The 20540-nt window shown below is 37.7% G+C and overlaps 1 protein-coding gene across 2 annotated transcripts in view; it reads left to right on the plus strand.

Annotated features, from left to right (window-relative positions):
- The first annotated feature begins 4988 nt into the window (after positions 1–4988).
- LOC119784335 (potassium voltage-gated channel subfamily D member 3-like) overlaps positions 4989–20540 on the plus strand; it is a 145820-nt gene continuing 130268 nt past the window's right edge. For both annotated transcript variants that reach the window (XM_038286329.1, XM_038286330.1), the window contains exons 1-2: positions 4989–5102; positions 6110–7290. In XM_038286329.1, the coding sequence (XP_038142257.1) occupies positions 6188–7290 (1103 nt within the window). In that variant the 5' untranslated portion in view covers positions 4989–5102; positions 6110–6187. The remainder of the gene's footprint in view (positions 5103–6109; positions 7291–20540) is intronic.

Below are 20540 nucleotides of genomic sequence, written 5' to 3' on the forward strand. Positions count from 1 at the left end.
CACTTATTAACCAAAAAAATAAATATTTGTTTGTCAGTAAGTTGTAGAATCCATAATCTAGAAGTATGAGTATTTATATATCTCCTAAGTAAAAACCTTGTAAAAACATCTTGATTTCTACTTGAAAATTATGTCTTTTAGTACTTCATTGGACCAGCTGACCATAACATGAAACTAGAATGTATGCCATTTTATTAAGTACTGGTGCAGTACAGTCTTCTAAATAGTCAGGCTTGCACTATGACTGAGTCATTCTGAAACACAAATGTGCTTCAAACTAAGTAACTCCCTTTTAAGTCTGGTTGTATATGTAGGTTTTTTCTGAAAAATTAGAGCTGTCCTTGTAACAGAGTGACCTGTCTGAACTGATCGGCAGCTCTTTTAGATTTTACCATGGGCCTCTTGACTGTTTCTATGAATACTGCCCTCCTTACCTACCCTGTAAGGGTAGGTGGATGGCTATGTCTTAGTATGTTTAAATGTGTAGCCCACTGTGAGTTTTTTTTTTCCATTTCCAGACCATGGATTGGACATTGCTTAGCTAGACGCTCAAAGCCCAGGATATTGTTTTTACAATTTAACCCTGTCTTAAATCTTTGAACTTGTTTGTCCCTTCATATTGGCTGATGTATCCCTTGATCTTTATAGACTGTTTTTTTCCTAATCTTTCCTAACATATCCCCCGAGGCCTCGAAGGAGCAGCTGTATTTATGCTGAGATAAGAATACACACAATAGATTTTTTTAACTGATTGTACGACTTCTGAAGGGAGCTAGTTACATTGTCAATTTAGGAGTATCAGAGAAAAGTGTGTTGGAAGCTAATACTTTTAGATTTCTTTTATTTTCACAAAGAAAGATATTTACAATTCATGTGTACTTAGTATTTGTTTTGGTGCATCATATAAAGTCAGCAAAAATGCACTGATGCTTGTTACTTTTGCTATATATTTATTGAAGAAGCTATAACAACGGGCATCTTTGTAGGAAATGGAATAAAATTAACTAGGCTTACAATTTCTCAAAATGGTAAAGATGCAGGGAAAAAAAGCTTGGGTAGCCAGTCTTACATATGATCTAAAAACACACTTTGTCAGACTCATCTTCTTGTTCTCCAGCCGGACACTAATTGCCTTGAACATCGTTCTATGGAAGCCTTTTTGTTTGTCTTTGCTTCCAGCAACGGCATATTCAGACATACACTATATTGCCAAAAGTATTTGCTCACCCATCCAAATTATTGGAATCAGGTGTTCCAATCACTTCCATGGCCACAGGTGTATAAATTCAAGCACCTAGGCATGCAGACTGTTTTTACAAACATTTGTGAAAGAATGGGTCGCTCTCAGGAGCTCAGTGAATTCCAGCGTGGAACTGTGATAGGATGCCACCTGTGCAACAAATCCAGTCGTGAAATTTCCTCGCTCCTAAATATTCCACAGTCAACTGTCAGCTGTATTATAAGAAAATGGAAGTGTTTGGGAACGACAGCAACTCAGCCACGAAGTGGTAGGCCACGTAAACTGACGGAGCGGGGTCAGCGGATGCTGACGCGCATAGTGCGAAGAGGTCGCCAACTTTCTGCAGAGTCAATCACTACAGACCTCCAAACTTCATGTGGCCTTCAGATTAGCTCAAGAACAGTGCGCAGAGAGCTTCATGGAATGGGTTTCCATGGTCGAGCAGCTGCATCCAAGCCATACATCACCAAGTGCAATGCAAAGCGTCGGATGCGGTGGTGTAAAGCACGCCGCCACTGGACTCTAGAGCAGTGGAGACGCGTTCTCTGGAGTGACGAATCGCGCTTCTCCATCTGGCAATCTGATGGACGGGTCTGGGTTTGGCAGTTGCCAGGAGAACGGTACTTGTCTGACTGCATTGTGCCAAGTGTAAAGTTTGGTGGAGGGGGGATTATGGTGTGGGGTTGTTTTTCAGGAGCTGGGCTTGGCCCCTTAGTTCCAGTGAAAGGAACTCTGAATGCTTCAGCATACCAAGACATTTTGGACAATTCCATGCTCCCAACTTTGTGGGAACAGTTTGGAGCTGGCCCCTTCCTCTTCCAACATGACTGTGCACCAGTGCACAAAGCAAGGTCCATAAAGACATGGATGACAGAGTCTGGTGTGGATGAACTTGACTGGCCTGCACAGAGTCCTGACCTCAACCCGATAGAACACCTTTGGGATGAATTAGAGCGGAGACTGAGAGCCAGGCCTTCTCGTCCAACATCAGTGTGCAACCTCACAAATGCGCTTCTGGAAGAATGGTCAAAAATTCCCATAAACACACTCCTAAACCTTGTGGACAGCCTTCCCAGAAGAGTTGAAGCTGTTCTAGCTGCAAAGGGTGGACCGATGTCATATTGAACCCTATGGATTAGGAACGGGATGTCACTTAAGCTCATATGTGAGTCAAGGCAGGTGAGCAAATACTTTTGGCAATATAGTGTAGGTACCAGATTCAGTGGACTTCAAGACTCCAACAGCAAGTCAGAGTAGGAGGGTAGACAAATTGCCATAAAATAAATAGTGTATTTTTGTTAGAATGTGTTGTAATTGAATAACTGTCATGTGTGTTATAGTAAATGGACTTAATAAATATTGCAGCTTTATACTTGTAAGGTTTGCCAGTGAAGCACAGATAACACAACAAAAAGGGTAAAAAAAAATGAGAATTTTAAAGGGGAAGAGCAGGGGTTCCACTTTCCTCAATCACGACAAGAACAATCATTAAAAAAAGACACACCCATGTTTAAACAACCCAGCTTTTAAAGCATCAGCCTGTATCATCTCTAATAAAAGGAGTGGAAACCTTTACAACATCTACATTTTCTATTTGGAGAAGCAATCAATAAAATTAAACCTCTAGAGGAAAAATAAAAATAAAAATCTATTTAAATTAAATTTGGACAAAATGAAGCTAAGCAATAATCTAAATGCAAACAAAACCCAAAAAATCTCCCCTTCCTCCCAGTCAGTGTGGATTTCCCTTATGAGGCTGATTGGAAACACCAGCTGCTTGTCAGCACTGCTCATGGCCGCGCTTCCATGGCATTACCTGACCAGGTGACCTCCAAGAAAAAAAAGAGATTGGTGAGAAGTTCTTAAAGTTACATCAATACAGACAAAGACTTAAACCTTCCCCCTAATACTCTTTTTTTTTTAAGACAAAAAGTCATTGTTTAAGCACCTGTTATTGAGGAGGTAAATCCCCCACACTACTGTAAAAGGAATTTTAACAAAACACCTTATACACCAGGCGTCTACTGTATAAAAACCTCAAAGTGTAAAATTTTAAAGCATGTTGAACAGACCTAAACCTTCCCCAATTTTAACCGTCGTATAATCATAGAAAAGTCCAGTTTTTGTTAAAAAGAGTTTATGTAGTTCTTGATACATTCTTGTTAAGTATTTCAGGTAATAGGCTATTTGTGGCATAGGAGACAAATCATTCCCAGTTTCTAGTCTTTGCTTTGAAGGCTGAGGACTGTTTCCTTAGTTTGCTGGTTGGAATGACTGATACATGGCAATGTTCAAATGTGTTACAAAGGTATATTTTCTAACTTTAATTTATAATCATCACACTGAGCATTCCTCTCAGTTATACCAATATGCATATCAAACCTTCTTTTGCTAAAAATAATTTATATTTCTATTCATACGGTGACTCTGTTAAAGTTTTCCAAAGTTGTGCTGCATTTTTTTTATATTGAACGTCTGACCATGAACAGATAAAAGTGTTTTGTACAAATACGATTTGAGTGAGGGAGTGAAACTTTGTAATAAGTATTTTTCATTTTGTATTTGGGTATGAGTCTTTTGTGTGTGTATGTACAAACAGCAGAAACACCAGATTTCTACATTACATTTTTGCAACATATTGAGACCAGATTTTTTGATCTAAGCTTTAATTTTTCTTAAGATGCTGCTTCAATGTTTTCAAATAATGTTCACAGAAAAAAACATTATGTGACTGTTTCTTGCATCTAGTTAATCATATGAAGTTACTTTAACACAACTGCTTCAATTTGGCAAGGTAAGACATAAAACTATAATGTTAAAGTAAATAAATATTAAGACATTGATGCCAAAAGCTGTTGCATTATTTCTTCAGCATTTTCTTTTTCTTTTTGTATTTAATTTTGTTGGTTCACCAGTAAGCTACCTGCAGCACTTAAAAAAAAAAAAAAAAACTTTTTTTAATCCAAATGTGACAATGGTCATTATGACCTAAAAACAGAAGTGTCAAGTAACAAAGTACAAATACTTTGTTGCTGTAATTAAGGACACTTTTTAGGTATCTATACTTTACTCAATTAAATATTATTCATCCTACTTCTGACTTCTACTCATTACGTTTTCACTTGAGTACTTTCTATTCCTTACATTTTCAAAACAAACGTTACCCGTTACTCTTGGCTTCGGTTTTATGTTTATAAATATTTATTTCACGTCATGTGCGCCATCCAATGCAGATCATTGCCGCCATACGCATCTAGTGAAAACTAGTGTAATCTCACCATACCATCCGCAAAGAGACGACCTTGTCCACAATTGAGTAGTGGGCCAACCAGGTGTCAATATCGTGGGGCCCCTGCAGCCCGATAGTTATGCCATTGAATAAATCCCTTTTATTCATTAAAAGAACTGCTTTGAGAGACTTCCTGAACGTTGAACTCTCTTTCTTTCGTGTTGCTCGGTTTATATAGATGTTTTAAAGACATTTAAATAGCTGTGCTTTCACTTAAGACAAATGCAAAAATGTTGAAAAATTAATTAAAACAGAATTTGCAAATCTAAAGGAACAAATGCAATACTTCTAGTTCGTTATTTCTGCAGAAAAAAAACAACAACAAATAAACCTTTAAATCAACCGGTCATGATGCATTTCCTAAAATCCTGAATCAACTGCGGTTGGGTTCATAAACCATCGCTGCGCAAAGAGGGAGAGAGAGGGAGGAGGAGAGAGAGGAAGAGCGCTCCTCCTCCTCCTCAGTCTCTTCCTACTAGTCATCCCTAAAAGCCAAGGTAACGCGCTCCTCTCAGCGGACTGCGCTCATCATTTCTCCTCCTGCATCATGGAAACTGACAGAAAACAGCTGCGGTACGTCGCTCAATGCTACTTTTCCACTTTCCTTCCCTTCTTAGTAGAAATGTCTTTCTTTTTAGCTGAATAACTTCTTATGTGGCATATTTTTTTCGGACACGGTAATAAAAAAAACACGCTGTCTGGTTGTAACTTAACTGTTCTTGGAGACGGACGTGTTTCTCTTCATGGAGAATTTAGGATCGGGGAGTTTGAAGTCTGACTGGCGACACTGAGCTGCAAAGAGGATGTTTTTACCAACCTGTTCTGTGTCTCTTTGGTTCATTGCACCTTCAGGTTCTCCAGCGTAGTTTGAAATGAACATCGCCAAATGAAAATGGTTTATTTAAATGCGCATCAGCGGGTAGTTTGCTTAATTTTGAAAGTAAAAGATGGATCATCTAGTTTTATTTTATTTTTTTTAATGTATTTATTTATTTAGTCCCTGTTTGAGTTGGAACTCAACAGGTTTTTTCATCTTCCCCCAATAAAACCTTTAACAAAGTCAAAGTTTTAAAGCAATGTAAAGGATAAAACCTCACCAACTTAGGCATTTTGCTCTCCTATTTATCTTCTATGACCTCTAAGTTACCTGCTGTTAATTGTGACATGAGGAGGTTCTCTCTCACAGCAGTTCCTCTGAAATCAGTAAGGAAAGATAACCTTGAAGTCAAGGCAGAAAATGCTCTCTGAGGGTGCAGTGTGTCTCTAGCTAAGCAAGTTTTACCAAACAAAACTATATCTAGCAATGTAGTTCTCGTTTATTTGATGATTAACAATATTTTAATCATACTTTTAGTAATCCAGCAAGATTATCCATTAAGAATACATTATAGCAGCTGTCTAATAAAAAAGGCTGGCTTTTCTTCCTTTATTTAGATTGCAATGTTCTTTACATTGAAGCTTCTGTTTTTTTTTTTTTTTAATAACAGATAGAAATTCCACATATCTTTGGTGTAGTTGACATATCCCTTTGAAGTAAATAATCCCCAACCTCTCAAAGTTCTTCCCTCTTTTTATGCTAGATGGTGAAGAAGCTGAAGTAAGGCTGGTAGCGAAGGTGCTTGACCTGTTCCCCTTTGCTCCCCCGAGCCAGAACCATCATGGCAGCGGGAGTAGCAGCATGGCTTCCGTTTGCCCGGGCAGCGGCGATCGGCTGGATGCCTGTGGCCAACTTGCCCATGCCAGTTGCCCCCACCGAAAAGAACAAGAGGCAGGATGAGCTCATTGTCCTTAATGTCAGCGGACGCCGTTACCAGACCTGGAGGAACACGCTGGACCGCTATCCGGACACGCTGCTCGGTAGCTCGGAAAAGGAGTTCTTCTACAATGAGGACACCAAGGAGTACTTCTTTGACCGTGATCCTGATGTGTTTCACAGTGTGCTCAACTTCTACCGCACTGGTAAGCTCCACTATCCACGATATGAGTGCATCTCCTCGTATGAGGAGGAGCTGGCCTTCTTTGGCATTGTTCCAGAGATTATTGGGGATTGCTGCTATGAAGAGTACAAGGACAGGAAGAGGGAGAATGCAGAACGTCTCATGGACGATCAGGAGGACAACAAAGATGCCAAGCTGCCCAATATGACGTTCAGGGAGACCATGTGGCGGGCTTTTGAGAACCCTCACACTTCAACTATGGCTCTGGTCTTTTACTATGTCACTGGTTTTTTTATTGCTGTTTCTGTCATCACTAATGTGGTAGAGACGGTGCCCTGTGGCTCAGTGCCAAACATGAAGGAAGTGCCATGTGGCGAGCGCTACACTGTGGCCTTTTTCTGCATGGACACAGCCTGTGTGATGATCTTCACCGTGGAATACCTGATGCGCCTGTTTGCAGCCCCCAACCGCTACCGCTTCATGAGGTCCGTCATGAGTATCATAGATGTGGTGGCCATCCTGCCATATTACATTGGGCTGGTGATGACCGACAATGAGGACGTGAGCGGGGCTTTCGTGACTCTGCGGGTTTTCCGGGTGTTTCGTATCTTTAAGTTCTCCCGTCACTCTCAGGGCCTGCGCATCCTGGGTTACACGCTGAAGAGCTGTGCCTCGGAGCTGGGCTTCCTGCTCTTCTCCCTTACCATGGCCATAATTATCTTTGCCACTGTCATGTTCTACGCAGAGAAGGGTTCAAGCTCCAGCAAATTCACCAGCATCCCAGCCTCCTTTTGGTACACCATTGTTACTATGACAACGCTCGGGTAAGAGCACATACATCTTTTATCTGGTTGTGATTTGCTGTGTGTATGTGCATGCTTGTTTATGAGATGGTGTGAATGACTCTGGAAATGAATCCATTTCTATTTCTAGCTGTGTGGGTAAATGTTTGATTACAGCCTAAGTTGAAATATCTGATTCTGTGGCCCCAAAGCCTGCAAAAGGAAGGTCTGCTGTCTTCACTGTTTTTTCTGAACTTTTTAAATATTAACTACAGAGAAAGAGCACTTTTCAGCTCGCAGTTCAGCTTTGACAGTTCCTTTTTTTCTTTATGGCCATTCATCTGAAGATAGAGCAGCATTTTGGATATTTCCTTTCAGTAATGAATTTGACACTGCTCAACTTTTGAAAACCCACTGAAAAAAGCAACATTGAGAAATGCGGGAAAGAAGCAAAAGTGGAAAACGCCTTACTGAACAAAATATAAGAGAGGCAATGAAGAAACAGATTATGCTATCACTGCTGTCTCTAACTCCCCCTGTGGTTAGCAAGAACTCACTCTTAGAATCAACTGAAACAGTGACTCTGCATACAGAGAGCACTCCTCCTTAACTTGATATCAACTTGCATGATGAATTTTGAAATGGCTTAAGGTTAAAGCTATAAATGAGGGACATAAGAGTACTGTCTGTTCTAAAATAATCTAATATTTGCTTTATTGTGGGAAGCTGTGCTTTATTTATATGAACAGATTTTAAAAGCATACATTTTGCCATATACGGACTAAAGCTGATCAACAGAAAGTAGCTGCTGTATCCTGTTACGAAACAGTAAATTCTTATTGATTGGGTGTTTCAGGAGGAACATTTGGAGCATTTATAATGCATTGATTTGTTTTGTTTTCTCCTCCTTTTATATTTTATTTAATCATAAATGTCTAAAGGAATATTTTTCCTTTTCCCAAACGCATCTACACACATAGCATCAGTTTAAAACGTACACAAAGTTATGTGTTGCAGCACTGTTAGACCTAATGGTAATCTTTTATGTGACACTGTGTGCCTGTGTGCTTGAGTTAGACTAAGAACCTGATAAATTGCAGCATCCTGCTAAATGTCAGAGTCATTGAGGCCATAAACAGCTTTGAGCTCATTGCTGTGACACACTTGGAACCCTATGATCGTGCCCTGCCATTCACAACCTGACCAGATCTGTTGTAAAGATATTTGTTTCTGAATCAGCTGTGCACTCCACCTGCAGACAAAAAAAAAACATTGTTGAACATTGAACATTTTCTGCTCTGCTGGATGTTAATTTTCTGGACACGCAGCAGCTCCTAGCTCATACCAAGCCACAGTACTGGCCTCTCCACCTGAGCTGCTGAATCAGTCTCCTGTTGCTTTTAGAGGAGGATCAGCGTCTGTGTTTGTGTGTTAAGAGAGGGTTAGCTGTTGAGCTTGGTCTCATCAATAAAGCCGGGGCCAGAAGAGGGTGTCAGGGTGACTAATGATGTGGTCCACTGCTTCTGCTGACTAATGTAAACCTTCCATGACATTCTACTCTCTGCTTACGGTTAACATCATAAATACACACACAGGAAAGCATGAAAAGAACATGCAAACAGCATGAGAGAAAATATGTAACTAATTATAAACACAATCATTCTTTTTGTCATTCACTGTTCTTGCTTGTCGGTTATATTAGACGTTTTAAGCATCTTGAAAAATCTTTAAAATACTTTTTCAGCTTTTCTTCTTGTTTTGGATTCTTCAAAAAGGTATCTATGAAAACCTTTTAGTCATCTAAGAAAAAAACGCCATCCTCAAACCAATTTTCTTCCAGACTTTCTCTTTTGACTCCTTAGGCTTAAACATATGACTTGCACAAGTGAAAGCAACAGATTGTTTCAGCTTATTGAATTCGGAGGAATTTCTTGCTGTTTATTTGCAACAGCCAGCATAGAGAAAAGGTAGAACACAAAAACAACTAAATAAAGAAGCACGTAGCAGCTGGTTTCTAAGAACTATAACACAAAAATACTAAAAGTACACAAACTAGGTGGAGGCAAAAACATTTCTCGCCTCCTTTATAGTTTTTACTTTGATAATGTACTTTAGATATAAGAAAAGGGCTTTACATAGATTGGGTGCTAAAATTTATTCTTCTGTTAAAAATGCCCAGGTGTGATACAGGACGGTGGGACAAGTGTGAGGCTAAGCCACCAGCAGGTGTACACTTATGAGGTAGATGTTTATCAGCCGCTGGTGGAAATAACTTGCTTAGAATAGCAAATGCCAAATTTTACTTTTCAAAGCACTGACTGCATTTTGACACCTGGAAGAAGGATGACACAGAAATTCTTCAGATAAAGCAGAAAACATACATCTCAGGAATTGTTGCTTTGTTAGCCAAGCCTCCTTTGGTTCTGCAACCCTGGCTGTGTGCTGTTTATATGACATGTATGGCAAGCCAAGAATGCCACTATTCGCATCCAATTATCACGTTAAGATTGAAATTCACCCACGAAAAGCAACCGTTTTTCCGAAAATTCACAGCTTTTTTCGCCATCTTTTACCTACAAGCACCACTTTTTACGTCTGTCATTATGGTACAGCAAGACGCGTATTCTTACCTGTCAATATGCACTTTAAGAATGCGTTCTGACCCAGACAACGTGCGTCTTTGATGCTAATGTCTATCTCCAGCAAGGAGGAACAGCTAAACACATCATTGCTTAGTGGGTTTTATTTCCTTGTTGTCTTTTTTTTTTTGGTGAAAACATATTTTGATTGGTAAAATTTTACTTTAACACAATTGTTTTTATTGTATGTAATACCACATTTTTTGCAACTTTTTTTGCATTCTATTGCGGCTTCACCTATACCTAATGCACACTTTATTAGGTAAAATATGCTAGCCTCTGGGTGGGCCAACATTTTCATTTGGAATCATCTAAATTCATCTCAACGTAGTTTAAAAAGGTGCCAAAACATTTCTGAGGCTTTGGTCCATATTGATATGATGGCATCACATGATTGCTGCAGATTTTTTTGTTGCACACCTTTGATTTGAGCCTCTACCACACCTCTAAAGTGCTCTGTACAATAGTCACATAAAGTTCTATTGTCTTAGATCACCTAAAAATAACTTTCAGTTGAGACATACAAGTTGTTTAGAATATGGTTATGATGTGTTTCAGGAAATGGGTTTTTAAAATCATTCAGCTGCTTCATATTGATACCATATGCATTTTCACTCTTGCAATGAGTCACAGTCATTTGAATGTATCACACTTGGAATTACACCATTCTCTTTTAAATGGTATTATGCTCATCAGAATGCTAATCGAGTCATGGACGATTCAGATACTCCCATAGTAACTTTGTCTTATCTGGTCTTTCACCAACTGCACCTCTTGAGAAACTCATTTCCTCTCACAAAGGAAAGTGAATTTGCATTATCTAGTTAAAAGACAGAATCCCATTGCTGTTTTCGTAAATCTCATTGGCTGCATTTATTACGGTACAAAGGTACCCTTTTTTGCTGCTTTCAAGGTTGTGTTTTATCAAATTATTGAAGATATGAGAAAGTCTAATGAAGAGCTCGACTGATATTGTGAATGTATTCAGAAACTCTTAAATTCAATAACAAGCAACACATTCTGTCTCTAAAATGCTTCTGATCATTAAGAATCTATGATGACCAAATGAGGTTGTCTAACTGACCAGCTGATTAAAACACTTTTACATAAAAGGAAATGGCCCACTACCTTGTTTTTCACCTTGCCCATCTGTTTCTAGCCTCCTTTTATGACCATTTAAATGGAATGGAAATATGCAAACATGCAAATAAACTATGCCCTAGGAGGCTGATTAGACCATAATATGCTACCTTTAAACAACATATATGTTTTATTTAAGATTGGGCTGTGTCAAAAAAGGCAAACTCTGTCTGACTTTAAAGGGCTTTAGTCTTATTATATGACTTTTTAAATGTTTATGCCAGTGGAATATGGCGGTTGCATACAATGTTTTGGTGAAAAATTACCCTTTTCCTGCTGGAGTATTATTTGTTATTTTTGTGTGTTAAGTAAATAAAGCCCTTCTATGTATTTTTACAATAACACCACGTGGCCTGGGGTAAAATATTGCACATGTAAGAAATTGGTTAACCACTAAATAATGGGGCTAATATCTTCAGCAACTCCCAGCAAAGTTGTAAAAAAAAAAAAAAAAAAAAAAATACAACATCCAGATTGAAAAATTTTGCTTTCAAAATGGAAAAGACTCGAAAGGCATTTAGAATACAGTATGGTGAAGCTAAAGGCAATGCTGCAGAGGCATTCAGATATTGCTGGGAAGTTGATGGACAAGTACATGTCCCTATTATTACTGATACTAGGAATTACAAATGTATTTTTAGTCTCTACAGTCTGGGTCCAAAAAAAATTTATAAATAGGTAGATTGATTGAATGAAATAAACAGAGTGTGAGGGCAGTTTTCTGTCCTAGCTACCAAAACACATGAGCATTAAAAACAAAAGGAAACAAAAAATGCTGCAAACAAAAAAAGAAACAAGCTGCAGGAGAAACAGGAGAAAACATGCAGCAAACGCCAAAATGAGCTGCAAACACTCATACAATGCAAAATCCAAAACATGCAAACACAAAAACACAAATGCAACAGTAAAACGCTGCAACCACACACAACATGCTGCAAACAAAACCATGATGCTGCCATCATAAAGTGAAAACTGAAGTGCATTGGACCACTAGTGGGCTCTGTTAGTGTCCCAATTCTGTAGAGCAACACTTTAAGGCAATAACTGAAGTCAGGTGTTTTCTATAATGTTCAGTTAGAGTTCTGTGCCCGTTGACAGGTACAGTGGTTTGCTGTTCAAGAGCAATTGTATTTTAATTGGTCTGGGACAGTTTTATTTATTTTTCTATTATTTTATGAAACCATAATTTTAAATGGATATTTTTCCTTTTTAAATTATCATTATCAAGCAGCCGAAATGAGTTTCCTTCGCAGGGTAGCTGGGCAGGGGGAGGGGCTCAGTTACCTACAGTAGGAGGAGCTCGGAATTGTTGCTCCTCCATGTCAAAAGGAGCCATGTGAGGAGGTTTGGGCATCTGTTTCGGATGCCTCCTTGTCACCTGCCTTGGGAGATGTTCCAGGCATGTCCCATTGGGAGGAGGCCTCGTGGAAGGCCCAGGACACGCTGGAGGGACAATGTCTCTGAGCTGGCCTGGTGTCGCCTCGGGGTCCCCCCAGAGCAGCTGGAGGAAGTGTGTGTGGATCGGGAAGTCTGGGCATCTTTGCTTAGACTGCTGCCTCCGCGACCTGGCCCCAGATAATAGGACGAAAATGGATGGATGGATGGATGGATGGATGGATACATTATCATTCAATTATTTTTGCTTTATTATTACTTTTTCAGTTTTGTATTATTTGAATCACTAGTGTGAATTTATAATTTTATAATTTTCTTTAATAGGAGCTCATGTAAACTTTCAATTACCTCTATATTTAATCACTGAATTAGTGACCGTGATAAAGTTAAAATTTTCCCATTTTGGATTCCCTGTACCGGGTATAAGCCCTCTCCACCAATATCTCGGTTTTAGTATTTGATGAATGATATGTAGACCATTTAGTAAGCATGAAGTTTATAAGCATTAGCAAGCTGCAGCTTAAAGTCAGAGTACAAGAGCTGAGCACAGTGCTAAGACTTCAAGCAACAGATGAGAGCATAAGCTTGTCCCTGCCATCCTGAAACATTATGTGACGTGTGAATTGATTAATTTAGTTTTAAGTGAACTCATCTGTGTTAAAAGTTTGGTTAATGCAAGGAAAAATTACCAGTGTTGTTAACATGAATTAAGTGTAAAATATGGATAGGATTTGTTTTGTTTGCTTGTAGCATTTAGAGAGGGGGAGACATCTTCACACAATGTTATAAAAACTAAAGACCTGTAAAGAGCTCGCTGCAGTATTAATATGGTTTATTAAAAGTTAGGTTTCAGAATTGACTGGTGAACTTCATTTTGCATTTTCAGAGCTAGTAGTTAGTTGTTTTTCTAATTTATTATTATGATTTGGGGACACAGTCTTTCAGGCCTAAACTGAAACAGAGATTGAAAGAGGAGAATCCAAGAGTGGAGAGATATTTATATAGTTGAATTTGCATTTCATTTGTTGAGTTTGTTGCTCCAAATAAAGATAGATTTTTTTATTTTAAGTTTAATCATTTATAAAATGTTATGGGGAGGGGGCTCCTTACAAAGGGCATCTTTTCCTGCACCTCTTGGAAATCTTTTGGAGACTTCCATTTAGTTTTTATTGATATCGGAATTGTCTCTTATCGATGGGAATTGAGAAATATATTGTGATATAACTTTTGGCCATATTGTCCAGCCTTACTTTTCCTGTTCCAATTTCAGCTGGAAATGTTATTATTATGATTTTTAAGGTTATCTAATTATTTTCAATATCAAACATTTAGTCATTTCCAAGCCAGTCTACACTTGACCTGAACATAATTCCAGGTTTAAACAATAGAGAAGCTTTGAAAATGTGTTTTCTTACTAACAAGAGAGATGCTCTGTGTGCAATTAAGTATACTGACACAGAATAATAGATGGGGACTTTTAGAAATCAAGTGGAAAGTGCATTCAGTGCTTCCTTTAAGTCTCTTTTCACTCGTTTGATTTAACAGTCTGCCTTTGCTATGTGTCTCCATCCTTTATGGGATGCTGAACAAATTATTTCACTTTGTTTTCGTGTTGACATACTTTTTAGCTGTGCTATAGAGCTTTAACTCTGCTCAAACAAACATCCTGAAATGAAAGTAGCTATTTTGCGCTATAAGGAAACCTGTCTGGGAGTTTTTATTAATTATTATTTTCTTAGCAAGCTTGTATGATTTTTAGTTTTTAAGATTATTGAGCAGATAGAGTTGTAGCAAGATATTTCCTCACTTATAACAAGGATGTAATGTAAAATTAGTATTGTATCTTAGTTTTGGTATGATATTCACTGGTATTACATCGCTCTGTGGCTCACTTGGTATAATAAACAATAAACTCCTTACCTGTTTTTGTTTTTCTTTTCTTTTTTTTATTCTTTGCCCCCATGAAAAAAAAACCCCACTGGCCTCATCCTGGTCCCCTTGTTCAATTTTTTCTAGAAGTTTAGAACCATCACTGCATCATCAACACTGCCTCAAACATGTTATAATATTTTGGTTATAGTAGATAATAAAACTTTCCTCTCTAAAGGTTATTTTTGTTACATGTCTGCTGAACAGCCTTATCAGACCTCAGCAGGGGACACAGCAGGCTAACAACTTTTCAGATTAGGACCCTATCCTAAGGTGCGCCTGTAGCACACACTGAGTGAAGCAGCTGTTGTCATATACCAATCATCTCCTTTGAATATGAGCTACAACATCCTGTCAGCTCTCCTGCTAGAATTTCATTATTTTTTTGCATCTGTTGCACACATTTTTTGGCATTAAACAATTGTTCTTTTCTCTTGATCCTCTTGCTGTCAATGCAGCCTCATGAAAGGTTTGCAAGGGTAATAAAAGTCATGGTATTTTCTTGCTTTGATAGATTTTATCTGTGTCATTTACAAGTTATGATTTGATTCACTCATTAATACCCATCTATGTTCGGACTGGTGATATGTCCAGTTGTGCAACATCTTTAATTACCCTCCCTACAAACCTTAAAAATAGTAAGCACTGTTGAGTGTCTATTAACATTGCATATTTGAAAACAACAAAATAAAAACAAAGCACTTATCTGAAATACCAAACAGCAAAAATGTTATTAAAAAAATAAATAAAAGCCGTAAAAACAGTAATGGTGCAAAGTGTGAACAGTGTGAACTGCTAAGTTTTCTCATAGTCTGAGCTTTGCAGATGTTTTTAGGGGCAGTAAGGTACTCTGCAATCTCAGCAGCATTGAATGATTGAATATGTCAACCTTTATAATGTATTAATTATGGTGCAATGCAGTTAGAATGGCAGCAGAAAGAGTCGTACAGGTAGTAAAGGCTTTTCCACCAATGAGTAGTTTTAACTTTTTGAAGGCCAGCATTGAATTCCCTGCTGAGTGTTTAAACGTTTCCTTGAAATTGAAACCACTGTTATATGCACCAGTATTGTGTGAGTCACCCTTGCCTGTATTAATGCTCAACTCCAATATTTGTTGCTTAAACAATTAGCTATATTACATCTTTATTTGTGTAGTGTATTTGAAAAGCATGTGTTTTGAGGAAGCAGTTATTAACATGGATCTAAATTGTGTAATAATTACTTGCACAAACTTTACAAGATAGAAGCAGTGTTTTCAGTCCTACTGTCTGGTACCAGGTCCAATTACATTTTTCCTGTTTCGGCTCAGTTAGGATTGCCAAGGCAATTTGCAATTGCAATTTGCAGAATGCCTTAAATAATTAGAGGTTCCTCTTAGTCTCTCAGTTCCAACGTGTATATGAATATTATATTTTACCTGCACTGAAAAAAAAACAACTCGTTAGATTTACATAAAAAATGTATTGTAAGTACATGCAAATGATTTAGGTAAAATGTAATTCTGGAATATCAAGTAACACTTACTTGCCAGTATCAAGTAAATTTTACTTTCCATAAAACATGAAGATATTGAGTAACATTTACTAACATCCAAGTATTAAGTTAGATTTATTTAAACAAATTGAATAGTGTATTTGTTTTTCATAAGCACAGACAGAATTCTACTCAATATTTTAAGGCAACACAGAGACAAACAACCATTCACGCACACCTAAGGAGAATTTAGAGAAGCCGATTAACGGACTGTAGGAGGAAGCCGGAGTACTTAGAGAGAATGCACGCATAGGGAGAAGATGCAAACTCCATGCAGAAAGACCCCAGGCCAGGAATCGAACTTGGAACCATCTTGCTGCAAGTCAACAGTGCTACTCACTGCTCTACTGAGCAGCCCTCTAACTGGAATCAAATATGCAATAAAAAATTTACAAGCCTTTACACCAACCGTTTACAACTTCTAGGTGAGGGTCAGGACAGAAACAGCCACTCAAACTTTGAGCAGTGGTGTAAAGATTATGTACGCCTCTATTTAAATTAAAAAAGCATGTACAAAAATACCATTAATATCAAAAGTGCATTGTGTTGTACTGCATTAGAATTTGTGCTGAAAAAAGATAAGGTTTGTATGACTTGTTAACAGCAAATACACATTATTTCACATACACCACATTCAACTCAGACCTGCTAATATAGTCACTACTCAAATATGCAATAAAAATTGTACAAACCTACACGCTGAAACACTGCAATTTCAACATTTAAACCAGTCGTCCAAACTAGTGGTCTTTAAAGAATGCAATTACATTTATTAAACAAAATCAACACATTTAAAAATTAACAGCTTAAACTGTGTAACAATTCTCAATGAAGAATAACATTTTTCTAGATATTTCAATAAAGTTATCTGTTAGTTTTTGCGAAATGACATATACCTTATTTGGCAAAAAAAATAAAAATAAAACATTAATGACAGGTGACCTTCCACTAAGATTAACTGGAACCCCCTTCTGATTCTTGGCGTATGAGGCCACATTTTCCTACCCTAAGATGACAAAGTCATGAATGAATTTAGGAAAGCAACTTCTTCTTCAGGTTGTTTACTTTTGGGGACAGTTTAAATCCATCCAACTCCAGGAAAAGTTTTGCAAAGTTCAGGGTATGCCAAGTTCAGAGCATATATCAGTCCCATGGGCAGCGAGCAGGCTTTTGCAGTACTGTTGCACCCTGCCAAAATGACTGTTGTTGGGACTACCTCTTGCTCTGTGTGTGATCCTGTAACGTCTGGACTCGGAGCAGAATCAGTCCTGCTGTGAGCTACAGTGCCCATGCGCCGTGAGTGTGTTTCAAAACGCTAAATTTTTAGAGTCTAGTTTTTGCTGAAGCTTAAAAATACAGACTAGAACTTATGACGAATAGAGTTAATAAGTTAGATAAAAGATTTTACTGCACCAAAAACCACTTTTTTTTGTGCTTTTGTTTCCGCATATCATTTATTTAGATTTAGATTTAAAGCATTTAATTATTCCCACCATGGGCAATAAGTTTGAGCAGCATAGGAGACAAAACTAAACATATGATATAGTATAAAAAATAATGATGAATAAATACATAAATAAAAATGCTTAAAAATACGACATGAAGCTTGGTGATCAACAGTAAGAATAATAAAAAACAAAAACAAAAAAAATCTTTTTGTACAGATAAACGTCATGTTCTAAGGATGTAGAAGATTTGAGGTCCACAAATCTTTTATTGATATCTCAGATTTCTTTTCCCCATGATCTCACAAAAGGAAGGAGAATATTTGAGATAAATCTACAGGTGGGTCTTCATTTAACCTAGATGTGAATTAATTTAACATTCATTTGAAAAGCAGTGGCATCATCATCTAACCTTCCATGAGCCCTTTAAATAAATAGTAATCCTTGTACATGTCAGCTTTTAAATTTAAAGAACGTAAAGGTTTGACACAGTACTAAAATTTCAAAATGGATATCGATACTATCAATTATCGATATCTAGCTTGAAATTTTAGATAAATTATTATAAAAGGCATAATAATTATGTTTATTAACATGAAAAACTCTCCTTTTTCTGTCTCAATATTAAACATGCTTTCTCTATAAAATCACAGATGAAATTTAACTTTGTGCAGTTAACTCCAAAATAAATAGCCCAAATTTACCAAAATTTCACAATATTGCATGGATGTCTAAAGTATTAATCTTCAATGAGCAAATAATCCAGAGATCTAGAACTAACAATAACAAAACTCTTCAAACAGCACTCATCTTTAGTGTGGATTTCTTGGTAATTTTTTTTATGAATCTGAATACAGTGTTTGATAATAAATTATCACTGACATTACTGCTGAACTACCTTTTATAACTTTTAGTAAATATATATATTTTATCTTAACTCACCCTAAAAAAGGAATTCAGAGTGGCGGGGCGGCTATTTCCAACTATTTCATCCTTGGATCTTTTTTATTGTAAACGTGTTTGTGAGACCTGCAGTAGATCTTTTCCCCCAGTAAAGACAGCAAAAGTTTGATAACATTAACCGTATGTATCTATGAAAGGACAAAACTGAGAGATTTAAAAAAAAATGTTTGTATATACAGGTGCTGGTCATAAAATTAGAATATCATGAAAAAGTAGATTGATTTCAGTAATTCCATTTAAAAAGTGAAACTTGTATATTATATTCATACATTACATACAAACTCATATATTTCAGATGTTTATTTTGTTTAATTTTGATGATTACAAATGACAACAAATGAAAATCTCAAATTCATCATATCAGAAAATTAGAATATTGTGAAAAGGTTCAAAATTGATGGCCCCTGGTGCCACACTCTAATCAGCTAATTAACTCAAACCACCTGCAAAAGCCTTTAAATGGTCTTTCAGTCTAGTTCTATAGGCTACACAATCATGGGGAAGACTGCTGACTTGACAGTTGTCCAAAAGATGACCATCGACACCTTGCACAAGGAGGGCAAGACACAAAAGGTCATCGCTAAAGAGGCTGGCTGTTCACAGAGCTCAGTGTCCAAGCACATTAATAGAGAGGCGAAGGGAAGGAAAAGATGTGGTCGAAAAAAGTGTACAAGCAAGAGAGATAACCGCACCCTGGAGAGGATTGTGAAACAAAACCCATTCAAAAATGTGGGGGAGATTCACAAAGAGTGGACTGCAGCTGGAGTGAGTGCTTCAAGAACCACCACACACAGACGTATGAAAGACATGGGTTTCTGCTGTCGCATTCCTTGTGTCAAGCCACTCTTGAACCACAGACAGCGTCAGAAGCGTCTTGCCTGGGCTAAAGAGAAACAGGACTGGACTGCTGGTGAGTGGTCCAAAGTCATGTTCTCTGATGAAAGTAAATTTTGCATTTCCTTTGGAAATCAAGGTCCCAGAGTCTGGAGGAAAAGAAGAGAGGCACTTCATCCACGTTGCTTGAAGTCCAGTGTAAAGTTTCCACAGTCAGTGATGGTTTGGGGTGCCATGTCATCTGCTGGTGTTGGTCCATTGTGTTTTCTGAGGTCCAGGGTCAACGCAGCCACATACCAGGAAGTTTTAGAGCACTTCATGCTTCCTGCAGCTGACCAACTTTTTGGAGATGCAGATTTCATTTTCCAACAGGACTTGGCACCTGCACACAGTGCCAAAGCTACCAGTACCTGGTTGAAGGACCATGGTATCCCTGTTCTTAATTGGCCAGCAAACTCTCCTGACCTTAACCCCATAGAAAATCTATGGGGTATTGTGAAGAAGAAGATGCAATACACCAGACCCAACAATTCAGAAGAGCTAAAAGCCACTATTAGAGCAACCTGGGCTATCATAACACCTGAGCAGTGCCACAGACTGATCGACTCCATGCCACGCCGCATTGCTGCAGTAATACAGTCCAAAGGAGGCCCAACTAAATACTGAGTGCTGTACATGCTCATACTTTTCATGTTCATACTTTTCAGTTGGCCAACATTTCTATAAATCCTTTGTTTTTATTGGTCTTCAGTAATATTCTAATTTTCTGATATGATGAATTTGAGATTTTCATTTGTTGTCATTTGTAATCATCAAAATTAAACAAAATAAACATCTAAAATATATGAGTTTGTATGTAATGTATGAATATAATATACAAGTTTCACTTTTTAAATGGAATTACTGAAATCAATCTACTTTTTCATGATATTCTAATTTTATGACCAGCACCTGTATATTACAGTCAACCTATTTGGCTTCATCATTGTTGAAATCTAGATAAGAGCGTGAGTGTTTGTTTATGTTGTAGTCATTACTGTAGCAATACCTGTGTGTGATTTAATATGCTTATCAGAAGCCAGCTCCTTTTTGATCAGTAAGCCTCGAGGATCAATGTGCAGCTCAGTGTCTCCTTGACAACCACACAAAACCTCTTGGACATGTTGTTGACTCTAGTGCTCAGGTTTTATGTACATATGGTAGCTGGGTTCAGTATGCCTGCTCATGATGCAACAAATTGACTGTATTTTCTTGTTTTTGCTCTCATTTATAGTCATCTAGACGTTAGTTTCCACGCTCTTTTGTGAGTTTTTACCATTAAATTTATAGAGCATTTATGTTGGAGCCAGAAGCTATGGAGAACACTGATGAATTGGAACGGGTAAGTATAGATTTGTGCATCAGAGAGAAATGT

This window comes from Cyprinodon tularosa, unplaced genomic scaffold (genome assembly GCF_016077235.1).
Source record: "Cyprinodon tularosa strain WSP-4 unplaced genomic scaffold, ASM1607723v1 ctg223, whole genome shotgun sequence".
NCBI lineage: Eukaryota > Metazoa > Chordata > Actinopteri > Cyprinodontiformes > Cyprinodontidae > Cyprinodon > Cyprinodon tularosa.